The sequence below is a fragment of the Chiroxiphia lanceolata genome, chromosome 1 (assembly GCF_009829145.1).
Source record: "Chiroxiphia lanceolata isolate bChiLan1 chromosome 1, bChiLan1.pri, whole genome shotgun sequence".
In the NCBI taxonomy this organism is placed as follows: domain Eukaryota; kingdom Metazoa; phylum Chordata; class Aves; order Passeriformes; family Pipridae; genus Chiroxiphia; species Chiroxiphia lanceolata.
This window is the reverse complement of record NC_045637.1, coordinates 83,631,994-83,644,504: the sequence shown is the minus strand read 5'-3', so window position 1 is coordinate 83,644,504 and position 12,511 is coordinate 83,631,994. Positions and strand designations below refer to the sequence as shown.

Here is a 12,511-nt window from a genome sequence, read left to right as displayed (position 1 = left end):
TAAAATAACAGTTTATGTATAATATAGAGTAGGCTGAATTCTATGCTAAGATACATCAATAGAAATGGTGGTTTTTCTATAATAGGCAGAAATCAAAGGTATTCATTTGAAGTCACGGGACTATTGACAAGACTATTTCATAAGGGCATACTTTTCTAACAAATACTTTCAAATATATTGGTCAATGTATTTCTTCTCCTATCAAGAGTTACAATTGTTTTCTTTCCTGCTTTTTGAACCATGAACTACATATTTTCATTTTATTTCTAGGTGCTTAAGGTTCTCACAATTTAAAATGATACTGGACTAAATTGTAGCTTCATAAAAACTCTATGAACATGAGTCTTTTTTCTGATTTAAAGGAAATGTAAGTTTAAAGATGGCTTCAAGTCTTTTTTAATTTTTCTTTTTTGTCATCATCTTTCAAATTATTTGTGCAGGTTAATTGATGTAGGTTAATTTGTTTGCATTATCCTTTAATTACTGCTGGGCTCCATCTCCAAAAAAACCTCCATAGACTCCACAAACTGCTTAAATCTGTTTCTCTCTACAGGGATATGATTTCTGTTGAGCCAGCAACCAAGCTGTTAAAGTGGGTTTTGTTCAGAATACAGCCTCAAAATCCTGCCAATGTTTGATTTACCCTTAAATGTTAAGCAACGAACATTTAAAAATACTCTGGGAATTCTCTCTGGTAAATCAGCTGTAATTCTGCAGCTGTGACTCAGTAGACATGTGTACTGAGTTTTAATGCCAATTTGCCTTCTGCCTATGGCAGATGTACTGACCTAGTGCTTCACCAACTATTTGTCTGCAGCAGTCACAGCATGACTGTTTCTCTGGGCTGCTGAGCAATTGCAGCTCATACTGGTGAAAAAGAAGAACATTTAGAAATGGAGCAATCTACACTTACTGAAAATTTTAGACCAAGGCAAAACAAATTTTGTATCTTTTTTTTTTTAACTCTAAAATGAAATCAAGAACAGTCATCACTGAAAAGTGTTTCTCCTTATGACTTTATAATTTATTTTTTTTTCCATATCCAAGGAAGCACCCACCCATCTGAACGTGCATCCTGCCTGCAACTTGACTGGATTTTTTTTTTTTTTGAGATTACTTCACTGAAATATACCTGGAGTTTAATGTGATAATATGCCACTGAGGCTAATCAGTGATTCTATGGAATTTGGTGGAATGAGACTTTAGGTAGCCTTGCTAGAAATTACTGGATTTAGCTAGGAACAATAAGCAGTGGTACTTTCAAGTCTAGTCTCTTGAGACTGAAATTAGTCCTGGATTCCAGAACAGCAGCTTCATTTCAACCACATTGAAGGAAATTGCCTTTGGAAGACATCTACTTGTTATGCCAATTTGGTCCAGTAAAACATACCCTAGGAAGTATCTTGTTGCAGCCTGGAAGGATTCAGCCTAAAGAGAAACGGGAATTAAGACAGAAGCCAGTATCAGACACAAGAGGTTTAGTTAAGAGGGTTTGGCCCAGTAGAAGGTCTGTGCTTAGAGGAGGAAACAAGGAATCAAATGAGATTTTGTATGGATGCTAAGTTGGTTTTCAGACACTATAGAATTTTCTACACTGTAGACTATTTCAGCCCTGCTGGGATCAGTGCAAACGTGCTTCCTATATGTTGCTATTCTTTCCTTTTTAGGTGTTTATTTTTCCCCTCTTCCTCTAGCCAGGGACTGCCTGTAGTGTACAACTCTTGACCCTAGATCACTCCTTCAAGGACTTAATGGAAACACAAACATCTAAAAGTCAGCATTTGGTGTGCTGAAACCCCATCATAGCATTAAAAGGCACAAACTTACAAGAGATGGAGAGAACTGTTAATGCCTTATCATTCCTGTAGGCTCAAGCTCCCTACTCTTTCACATAACCATCTGCTTGTCTCAGTAGCATTGTTTCACATCAGTTTTCAGTTTTAAAAAGACTTACACAATAAAGAAAGCTGGAGTCAAGTCATCTTAAGTTATACTCCTCACTGTTCGGCAGGTGATTGAGCCATATACATATACTCACAACAAAAGAAAATAGAGCTTACATTGTTTCAGAAAAATGAAAAGCCATTTAGCCTCTGAGTTGCAGAAAGACTTTGTGACACTCATAGAACCGGTGTTTATATTAAATTTATCTACCATTCCGCCATAAACATAGGCACTGTGATTCTGCAAAAGCAAATACAATTGCATTCCCTAATATTTGAGAACTTGATGTGCTTATAGTTAATGTATTAAAATAAAAATGATTTTTTTAAAGGCCATCTACCATCCATGTCCTTATCTTAGATCCCCAGCATTTCTACTTCTAAAATCAACATGACTAGTATTATCACAAGATCATTAGTTCAGAACAATCCTAAACTAAGTGACAGACTGATTTGTAACCACAGCTTGTAATTTCAAAAGGATGTACAAGAACTCAAAAGCAGAAATCCTTAAAACTGATTAAGATCTGGGCACCTAGCTCAGCCCAGCCACGTTAGCCTTACATGAAAACATCCAGTCTGGATGAGACTGAATTCAGCTAAGGAATGCAGTTTGGCTTTAAACCATCTTGTTTGCTGCATGCTAGTTTTTGATTTCAACAACCACAGTCAAAAATGGCTATTACTGATTAGAAAACACAGAACTGTCTTCTTTCCTTCCTGCTCAGCTAAGTTACCTCTTCATGAACTGAACTGTCTTCTTTCCTTCCTGCTCAGCTAAGTTACCTCTTCATGAACCATGTCCCTAGTAAACACAAAACTGCAGACAAGCTCTTGCAGAGTTACTACTTCTTCATTAGTATTGAGTGGAGTATCCATATAACCTGACATCTGTCCAACTGTGCTTTCCATACACACAGCTAGAAGGCTAAATTCATTACATCAGGGAGAGGAGCTGTATTTAGCTTTAACTTACTGATCTCTGCTGCTATTACTGTAATGTTGTGCCACAGCAATGTTTCCCGGTCAAGAGGTTTTGAAGTGAATATCGAACCATTTCCTGAATTGATGTTGAATACTCTGTCCATATCAGTGTGACGATCTACAGAGTATCTGCAAATACAGAGACACGGGTTAGGGGAATGCTTTCCTTTTAATTTCTGTGCTGTTAAACCATTTTCTAAGACTAGACATCAAACATCTAGCAAATGGGGTTTCCTTTTGTTTTCAGCACAGGCTTCAGAGTCTTTATGTATTCGCACAAAGAGCTAATTCTGAGTTACTGGATAATGACACATTGGAGGTTTGATTTAGAAGGTGGAGTATTGTCAGTGAATAAATGAATTGCTGCAGAATTTACATACCTCTGAGAAATCATCAAAGCTTTGTTTTTAGTGAGAAATGTGAAGTCTGTGTCCTGAAAGATATGAAGTTTATTTTAAAGCTGAGTTGGCTTTCCCTTTATAAAACTCTCTTTTTATGGTTTGATATCTCAACTGTTCCAAATAATTTCTGATATAAAATTTGATGGCTGAGGTGCATTTCTGCCTCTCACTTCCCAGCATTTAAAAAGGCTGCCCCACCAAACCAAGTCAGCATGGAATAGAGATTCATTATTCCACGGTACATATCACACAAAGGTTTGCTGTAACTCATTAAAACTAACACTCTCAGCCATGCTTGATGGTATCTAGATGTGAAAATGAATGCTAACAAGCTCTGGGGGAGCTCAGAGTCTTAATACAGATTCAAATTTTCAATCTAATCTTTTGCTTTTTCTGCTGAACTGAATGAATCCAAGTTTAAAAGCTGAACTCTCCAGTTCCCAGGAGAGGGTGCTACCACCTTGATCCAAATGCGGTGACTTGGTTTCATCTCTCATGAAGGGAAAATTCTTGCATAAATTATGTTTTGACAGAAATATGTCTCTGATGTTGCCAAACCAAGAATGCAATTGCATTATGCTGCTCTTGTTTCAAGCCCAAATGTGTGCTCATGTACAATCCAGGACAGAGCCTTAGGAAACCCAGTGTGTACCCCTGGTCTCCTTGCAGGCCATGCTGATGGAGACAAAGGCAGCTACTGCTGTCCCTTGTGTCCAGACAAGGATAACGATAATAGCTGAGCTGGTAAGCAGTCAGATGAAAACTGTGCCAGGAAAATGACTGGCAGAGTTTACTGCCACTACAGAACTGAGGGGAATGCAGAGGCTGAAGAAAAATTTCTGTTCCCTGCTCTGCCCTAGGAGCAGCTGCAAGACACGTCCTTTATTATGCATGGATTTCCTAGTGCCTGTGCAGTGTCTCTTAAATTCTGAGAAAGATCTTGCATGGATAAAGGAGGGAATAGAAGAATCTAGTTGAGACATGATTCTCACAAAAGTTTAAAATTAATTAACTGGCTAATTATCTTGTAACTGAATTTTTTTTTCTTCCTTGCATATAAAAGAATGGGATATAATGTCCACAGCAGATTAGACAGGTCTTACTCCAAAATAAGAATTTAAGTGTAGCCTACCTTCCTAGACAAAACAATAGAAAGTATTAACTATTTGCACTAAACTGTTTTTCTTTTTCCATCTTAAATTCCTATGGAATAAAGCAAATTACATTTAAAGGTACTAGGACTAGCAAGCTAACTTTTTTTTGCTAGGACTTGCTCAGGCACCCCTTGCTAGTTTTTCAGGAGTTCAGATTTGGTTTTCATTCCCTGTTGTCACTTTACTGACAATACTCCAATTTTGGCTGCATGAAGTCAGCCGTGGTGTCACTAACCTAGTTCCTTTATGCAGCATTATAATGCTACCCTCAGCTTGAAAAGCGTTGCTTTGTCCAAATCTAAATAGCAGATGTGAATTTGTTGACTTGGCTGAAATGTTTGATGAAAACAAGTTTATACAAACTTGTCTGACTAGTTTATATTTTTACAAAGTAAATATTTGATATGGTAAACATTTCATTTTAACTTTCATTCACTCAGGCTTTGTATGATATTATGTTGGTATTTTGTGAATTCAATTATTTTTCAGATATTCTGCAGCTCATTTCCATATCTTTCAGCTGAAATACTTTGTTATTTCCATTTTGCAGTAAATCTAGATTTTCCATTCTTCTTTGAAATGAAGTATCAGGATTTTCCATAGATTAGCTGTTTCAGTCAACTGCACTAGCATGTTTCAGGCTCTTATTCAGCAAGATATTTAAATAAGCAACTAGCTTTAGGCATGAGTTGTCCACTCATTGGGGTTTTTCTTCTTCAATTTCACTTTCACTCCTGCTTTATATTTTGAATGAACCTGAAATATCTTACTATCTTAGCACTTTTTAATGTCTTAGTGTATTGTAATCACTATCTGCACCTTTTAGAATTTCCCAAATTCAGTATCTGGATTAAAAAAAAAAAAAAAAAGGTTCTAGACTTCTTCTAGGATTACCAGAGGTGTAACACCGAGGACTTCTTCTTCAAGATATTAAGAATTTTAAAATGTAAGTATTTGTACAGTCATACGTATATTCAGTCATTTGCACAGTGGACAGTAATACTCATAAAAAAAAACTCAGCAGAGAACAGTTTCTTAATGAAATGTTAATTTTATTTCTTCATATCCCAAAGAAAATACATACAAGGTCAATGCAGTTAAACAATATTCCAATTATACTATTAAATCTGGTCTAGAAGGATGATTTTAATAAGCTAGACTGTCACTTCTGTTTCTCAGTTTGCATAATCCAGTCTCTTTTGATCAAGACTCTTAATTATGCTGAATTGGTGGTGGTTCTGACTTATGGATCATAACCTAGTAAGAATTAAGAAGATAACATCAAACTCATTCTTACATTTATTTAATGAAATTACTCGCGTGTATTTGTCAGATTTCAGGATTTCATCTCTTTCGAAAAACTTTGAGGAATTGACAAGCTAGGAAGTTAAAAGGTATCTATGTAGATTAGAGTCTCTCCTTTTATATAATAGGAAGAAGGTAAGGGTGAAAGAGAGAATATAACACATGCAAATATGTTGTCAGTAAAATACACAAACAAAATTAAGCCTTACATTTGTTTGCAGATCATTTTCATCTGGGATACTTTAGTAAATCAAATCACAGCAGGAAGACAGTTCCAGTGACTGATGAACTTCATTATGCCTCTGAGGAGTTACTATAGCAAAAAAACTCAACTAGCAATTTAGAAAGATCTGATGTACAATACAGCAGTGCCAGTTTCAGCATTGGTTTTTTTTTCAGTATGCAGCAGTTTATATTATTTCTGTGTAGATCAAACACAAGCAGAATGCAAAACTTTTTTTTTTATAACACATCTGGACAGTGGAGTATTACTCAGGGCTGTGTTAATGCCACAACATACAGATGCATATTCAAATATAGCTGGTGTATTTTTGTATTTTCGTATTTTCTCAACATATTTTTTTTCACATTTTCCCAGCAAAACTTAATTTATAAGAGACAGACTGATGAAACTTAGCTTTACCAATATAGAGAGGTCAGGAATGATTATGCAGTCTTACAACCAGGGCAGATATCTGCTTCATATTTTGCTGTTACTTCATTGTCTTCTGATGTTCAGCAGCTTGCTGTCTAATGTAACCACAAGTCAGGAAGATTTGTGGGTCAGGAAGGGATGTGTGTGTGAATTTTTCATAATGCATTTTCATAATGATATTGTGAAGGTTTCCTTTAATGGAAGATCAAAGGGGCTTTCATCTAACAGAGTTAGGGCTCAGTTTGTTTTGGAAGAGAAATCTTCACTTGAGTAGAGGAGAAAATGGAAGGTTTTCATTGTAATATCAAGTATCTAAAGATTTTATTTTTAACCTTCAAGAAAAATTGACAAGCAAGTGACAAGTCATATATATACAGTCTAATTGCATCTTCCCCGAAGCTCAGAGTGAAAATCGGATTTAGCATCTCTATTGCATGATAGAAAAAAAAATTACCTTGTCAAAAAGATGCAGACTCCACCCATGCCCCTAAATTCTAGCAGATACCCACGATAATAGCACAAAAAAATTACATTTATTGCAGGTTAACACCTCTCAGGCTACTACTCTCTGCTGATTTCCTTCCCCTCTGATTTTCATGTTTCTTCTTTCTGTGTTTATTTCTACTGCTCTAACCTCTTTCTCATTTTTATTTTACTTTTCCTTGTACTTTGCTGTTGCATATTATTAAAGTAAAAAGAAAACAAGCTTTCTGCTGCACTGCATCAGTTTTGACACTTCTGCTAAATTTTGCTCAATAACTATCTGATACTTTAATATGCAAAGTACCTATACTGCATTAAAGAACTGCCCTTTGAAAGTTAGGTAAGTTTTAGCACACACATTCAATTAATAGCAAAGAGCCAGTAGGCAGTACTCAACAATGAACAGCATAATCCCTATCCACTGTAAATCACTTATAATTAGGAGCTGGCGCTGGTGTGAAATGCAAATGGTTGTAGTTATCACCACAGGGAAGCACTCCCCTTACTCTCCAGTGCCATTAGATATAAAAAAGTAGGTTCCTATGAAGTCTGCAAGGGGCCTAGGTGTCACCCCAAACAATTTTTCATCTTCATGCTAGCATGCCCATGAAAACACGCTATAGAACCTGTTTATTCTGTCCCTGGGCTTCACCAAAGTCCACAAAACATGATGCTACTCTGTAAGTGACTATGCTCTGCTGGTCCAGAACACCATATAACTGTTGCAGGTCATAATATAAATGAAAGAAAGCCTTAATTAAACTTAGAAGGCTTAGTCTTGAACAAGAATTTGTGTAGGGCATGCCATGCGAACTGAAGATAATGAGACTTTCTGCAGAAACATTTTAGATTTAGCTTCTTCATCTAGAAAATTAAGATTATAATATTTACCCCTCTCACAAGATGAGCTAAGAGTTTAAAACTTACTCATGCCTCACAAATATAGTAAGATATCTTGATGAAAGATAGTTGTTTGCAGAAGTGGACTGGATTTTTATTAAACCTGCATTGTTCTATTTTGATCTAAAGACTACTATTGCATTTCCAAGGTGCCTAGCCAGAGACATGCTGAAAATTGACCTGAATTTAATATTGTTGTACTTCCCATTTCCTCCTCTCACTGCCTTGTCAGTAGCAATAAACTTTAAATAAAGCACAAAACTATTTAAAAGTTCTTTTATACTCTATCCAATATGACTTAAGTACTCCAGCATATATTGAAACAATGTACCACTTAATTTACAAAAAATGAAGGCTTAGGTTTAGCTACTCCAGCCTTAACATTTCCTCCACTACCTTTAAGACTAGTTTATTGATTCATGGTAAGTGTAATTTACAAAGTTCATGAGACTGACTCTTTATCTTATTAGCCTTACACTGATACAGGTGAGACCAGAGCCTGTGTGTGCACATGAACTGATTTTGAGGCATTTCTACTTGTAGTTTAGAGGAGATAACTCTGACCTCTGTTCAGCAGGTCTGGCCAGACGGAAGAAGAAAAGGCTGCTGAATCACCCCCCTGTCATGTAGCCAAGAGGATGCACTTCACTGCACTGGAAAATGTTAAAGGTGGAAGAACAACACTAACATCTTCTTAGTGCTCTTTTTGCAGTCAACTCTTTCATGGTAGAAATAACAACAGACATTAGTTACTGAAGAGATTAGGATGTAATTCAAGATGCAAAGGCCATGCAAACACAATCACACATAACGACATATGCTCAAGCGTGAGAGATTATTTACCATCTACAATACTCCATATTTAAGCATGCCCTACAATTCACATTGTTAGAAGTGATTTTTTTTTTTTGTGGTGCTGACATGATAGGAGCAAAAAATTTACGGACAAACTGAAATAGTATATGCTTACTTGACAGGGTTCCTGGCAGCATCTGGATCCTGAGCAGTTACTGTTCCTATTACACTGTTTATTGGAACATCTTCTTTCACTTCCATTATGTATGCTGGTCTGCTGAACACAGGGGGTTCATCTACATCCTCCACCTGAATTCTGACTGTAGCTGAGTCCTTGAATGGCCCCAAGTACAGGAATCGAGGGTCTACATGAGTATTTGCAGCTTCCACTTTGAGAATATATAAGTTTTTATTTTCGAAATCCAATGCCTGGCAAGAAAAAAAAAATAAAAGGTGTGAGAAGTCTGTGGGGATTGCTGTGGCTTGCAGCCAGATGAGCCAAATGAATGGTGGGAAGTCATGGAGAGGCTTAAGCTAGATAACAAGAACCTGAACTGGAATTAAAATACTAACAGGAGTGAGAACGAAAGGGCTCTTATGCCACTGATGGTATAATAAGAAAAATAATTCAAGGAATTCTATGCCTGGAACTCCTAAACACCAATTAGTCTTCTCAAATAACGTTAACTCTTTATGCCTGTTATTCTGTCATTTTTGGCATTTTGATGATTTCTTTTCTATCCCTTGCCTATAAGCAGCACACACTAAAGGAGGGAAGTTTTTCTAGGTATTGCTTGTTTAGATAATGGCATTCCATCACTGAAATGAAACACTGTGACATCTAGTGTCTGGATATCCAGGACCACCCATCAAGTCAAACATTTCATGATTGATTATGACTATATCACACTGTTAAATGTATGAAGAAGCAGCATTTAGCAACTCTTTGCCACTGTACTTGGAGAAATGTGGAGAGGGAGTAGTCACCCCATTTTTCCATTGTATTGTAGAGGATTCACGGCTTCTGTCAGCAACAGACAGAAATGCAAATGGAGTTAGACTGATATCATAATCAGACCCTGGAAGGCATCTCCTAAAAAACAAGTAATGACAGGTGTCGTACTGATATCAACAAGCAAGTGCATCTTTGGAAAATCTACACAATGTCTATCTAGTGATGACTGAACCTGAACTGATGAAGGATGATATCTGTAACCTTATCAAGTTTGCCTGATAGCCCACTGTAAACAATATTTCTCAAACCTTTTCTGACAGCCAATGTGCAATGTAGTAGATGATGTCCACTATGATCTAGCAAGGCGCTGTGATTTTTTTTTTCTAAAGCAAAAACATGCTGATAGATTTATTAATTACATTTTTACAAAATGTGAGTCAAAAGAAACTTGTCTATGTACTTTAATATATTATAGCTATAGAATTCAACATCCTCTGATAATGCAAAATAGGCAATATGATACTGATTATTTCTGTGTTCTTAGCACCTTCTGCTAAGTGAGCAAATCCTGTAAGCATTACAGAGAGAAAATCACAGCTTGATGGTGGTGCTTCCTTGAGTTTTTCTGTGGATAAGTTCAGGCTGTATAATTTTTTCTCAGTCCCACCTCACTCCATAGCTTATTTACTCTCTCAGCTCCTTCAAAGTATGTGCATTGGGGCTTAGTAAGGGAAGTATAAGAGGAAGGATACCAATTGCTCGTATAAAAGAAACTTTACATGTGTAAAGACATTTACCTTTTTCACAGTTATAATTCCTTCCTGTGTGTCCTTGTCTGTGGTAATTCCAAACACGTCATATCCATCCCCCTCAGTGATGCTGTATTCAATCTCTGCATTTTCATCCATGTCAGCATCATTGGCTTTTATCCTGCCAACTGGTGAGTCTAGTGGCATAGACTCAGGAGCTCTGAATTGATATGTGCCTACAGCAGACAGAGAAGGAAATTTTGTTAGTCAGTCTCATGGTACTTTGGACACCATCTCTCAGCCCACTGTCCATGCTGGGCATGCACAGGCGAGTTACCGAGTCATTGTGTCTTCAAGCCTTCCTGGGGCAAAAGCCTTCACCTTCTGCCATACTTTCAGGTGGATAAAAGTAACTTATTTCTCTATCTGTTTTCTAATATGGAGGATGGGTATTTTGCTTTGCTAGAAACATGTAATTTTAGCAACATATGTCCCTTTCAAGACATTCTCATGGTCTCTGTGGGCCATATCAGAACTGTGTATGAAAAACGTCCCGAGGCCAAAGGACAAATATTAAGAACTGTGAGAGGTCAATGCAGCTTAGTAACAGTAAAGCTGAATCCAGCTCAAATGCCTATTAAAAATATGCTACATTGAATTTTCGTCTGCAAAAAAGGCTACTTGTGGAATGTTGGCATTATGAACCTGTATCTTTGGTTTTTATATTGAAGACATTTATGTCCAGAGATGTATAATTAACTCATTGGGGTCAGAGTGCTGTATTTCTTCTTAAGTTGCTCTAATTTAAATGGAAACTCTTTGCCCACAGCTAAGAACAGAGTTTGAACTTAAATGACAAGTTGCTTCCAATAACTTTCCCAGTGACTTAACTGCCAAAGCTTGCTGATTTGTCTGATAGGATCTGCAATTATTTTCTCAAACAGCTGCTCTTGACTTTGACACACACTGACACTGTGATACACACACATCATACAGAGAGCAGTGGTTAGAAAACACAAAACAAGAAGAAAAAGAGGGAGAGTAAGAAGGAAGGAAGTAAAGAGTGGGAAAGAGAAGTGGATGAAAGCTGAATCACTTTGAATTACTTATACCCATGAATGGCCACTAACAGAAATTACTTTCTAGGAGAGTTTGCTCAACTGATTCCCATAAATATCACACAGATAAGTACCAAATTATTTGAGACAGGGGAAGTAAAATAGGTAGGAATACCTAGTGTATTTATGTACATGCTTTTGTTTCTGTATGCAAAGAAGATAAGAAAATCCATTGAAACAAATGCTTTCTGGTTGTAAATATTTATTTTTTACGTAATTGCTTTTGGGATATTTTTGCATAATTAAATAAATATGTTTCAAAACTTAAATATATTAGATTACGACAGAAATCTTAAAATGTGATCAACCACAAGGTCTGAAAGAAATAACAGTGAACAAGAAATACGGATTGTGTTGATCACAGCTCTTTAATAGGCAGAAAAAACAGAAGTTGTTTCTGCACAATAATTCACCTCTCAAACTGCCCACTGCAGTGAAGTAAAAATATTAAATATTTGTTTCCCAGTCATTGCAATTGAGCTTAGCATGTTGCTATTGCTTACTTATGTGCTCTTTTTTGCCTTCCTAAAGAAATTTTGATACTCAGTAAGTCCACAATAGAAGAAACAATATTTAAGGTGAACAAAAACCAAAACAAGAATAAGTTTTGTCCATGTTAATGTTACAACACAGAATGTAAATATCCCATACTCTGGGGGAAGCGAGGTGGATTGTCATTTACGTCCGTCAACGTGATGTTCACAGTGGTGGTTCCCGATAATCCGCCCATCTGGCCTCCCATGTCTTTAGCCTGGATGACCACTTGGTACTGCTCTCTATTTTCACGGTCCATGTTTAGCAAAGCAGTTTTAATAATGCCTGAAAACATGAAAATTAGAGAGCAAAGAGTTCACACGTAAGGTACTGACTTTGATGGAAATTCTTATTAAAAAAACCCTACAGTCTAAAAACCAAAACAATCTCTTCGTAATAAGTAAACTTTGCCCAGTACAAATATTTACTGTTATGAGATGGTTCATTAAATTACAGATTTATCATGTCACATCTTAGGCTACTGCCTATGTGACAGACACAATATTAGTGGCATCCCCAGAAAGATGTTCTACTT

General features: G+C 36.6%; 1 protein-coding gene across 3 annotated transcripts in view; it reads right to left on the bottom strand.

Annotated features, from left to right (window-relative positions):
• LOC116790993 (cadherin-6) overlaps positions 1–12,511 on the bottom strand; it is a 109,538-nt gene that overhangs the window by 15,991 nt on the left and 81,036 nt on the right. For all 3 annotated transcript variants that reach the window (XR_004358586.1, XM_032696622.1, XM_032696633.1), the window contains exons 5-8: positions 12,094–12,261; positions 10,373–10,560; positions 8,796–9,049; positions 2,920–3,056 (exon numbers count right to left, since the gene is read on the bottom strand). Coding sequence is in view for 2 of the 3 variants with exons in the window: in XM_032696622.1 (XP_032552513.1) it covers positions 2,920–3,056; positions 8,796–9,049; positions 10,373–10,560; positions 12,094–12,261 (747 nt within the window). In the remaining variant the exon portion in view is untranslated. The remainder of the gene's footprint in view (positions 1–2,919; positions 3,057–8,795; positions 9,050–10,372; positions 10,561–12,093; positions 12,262–12,511) is intronic.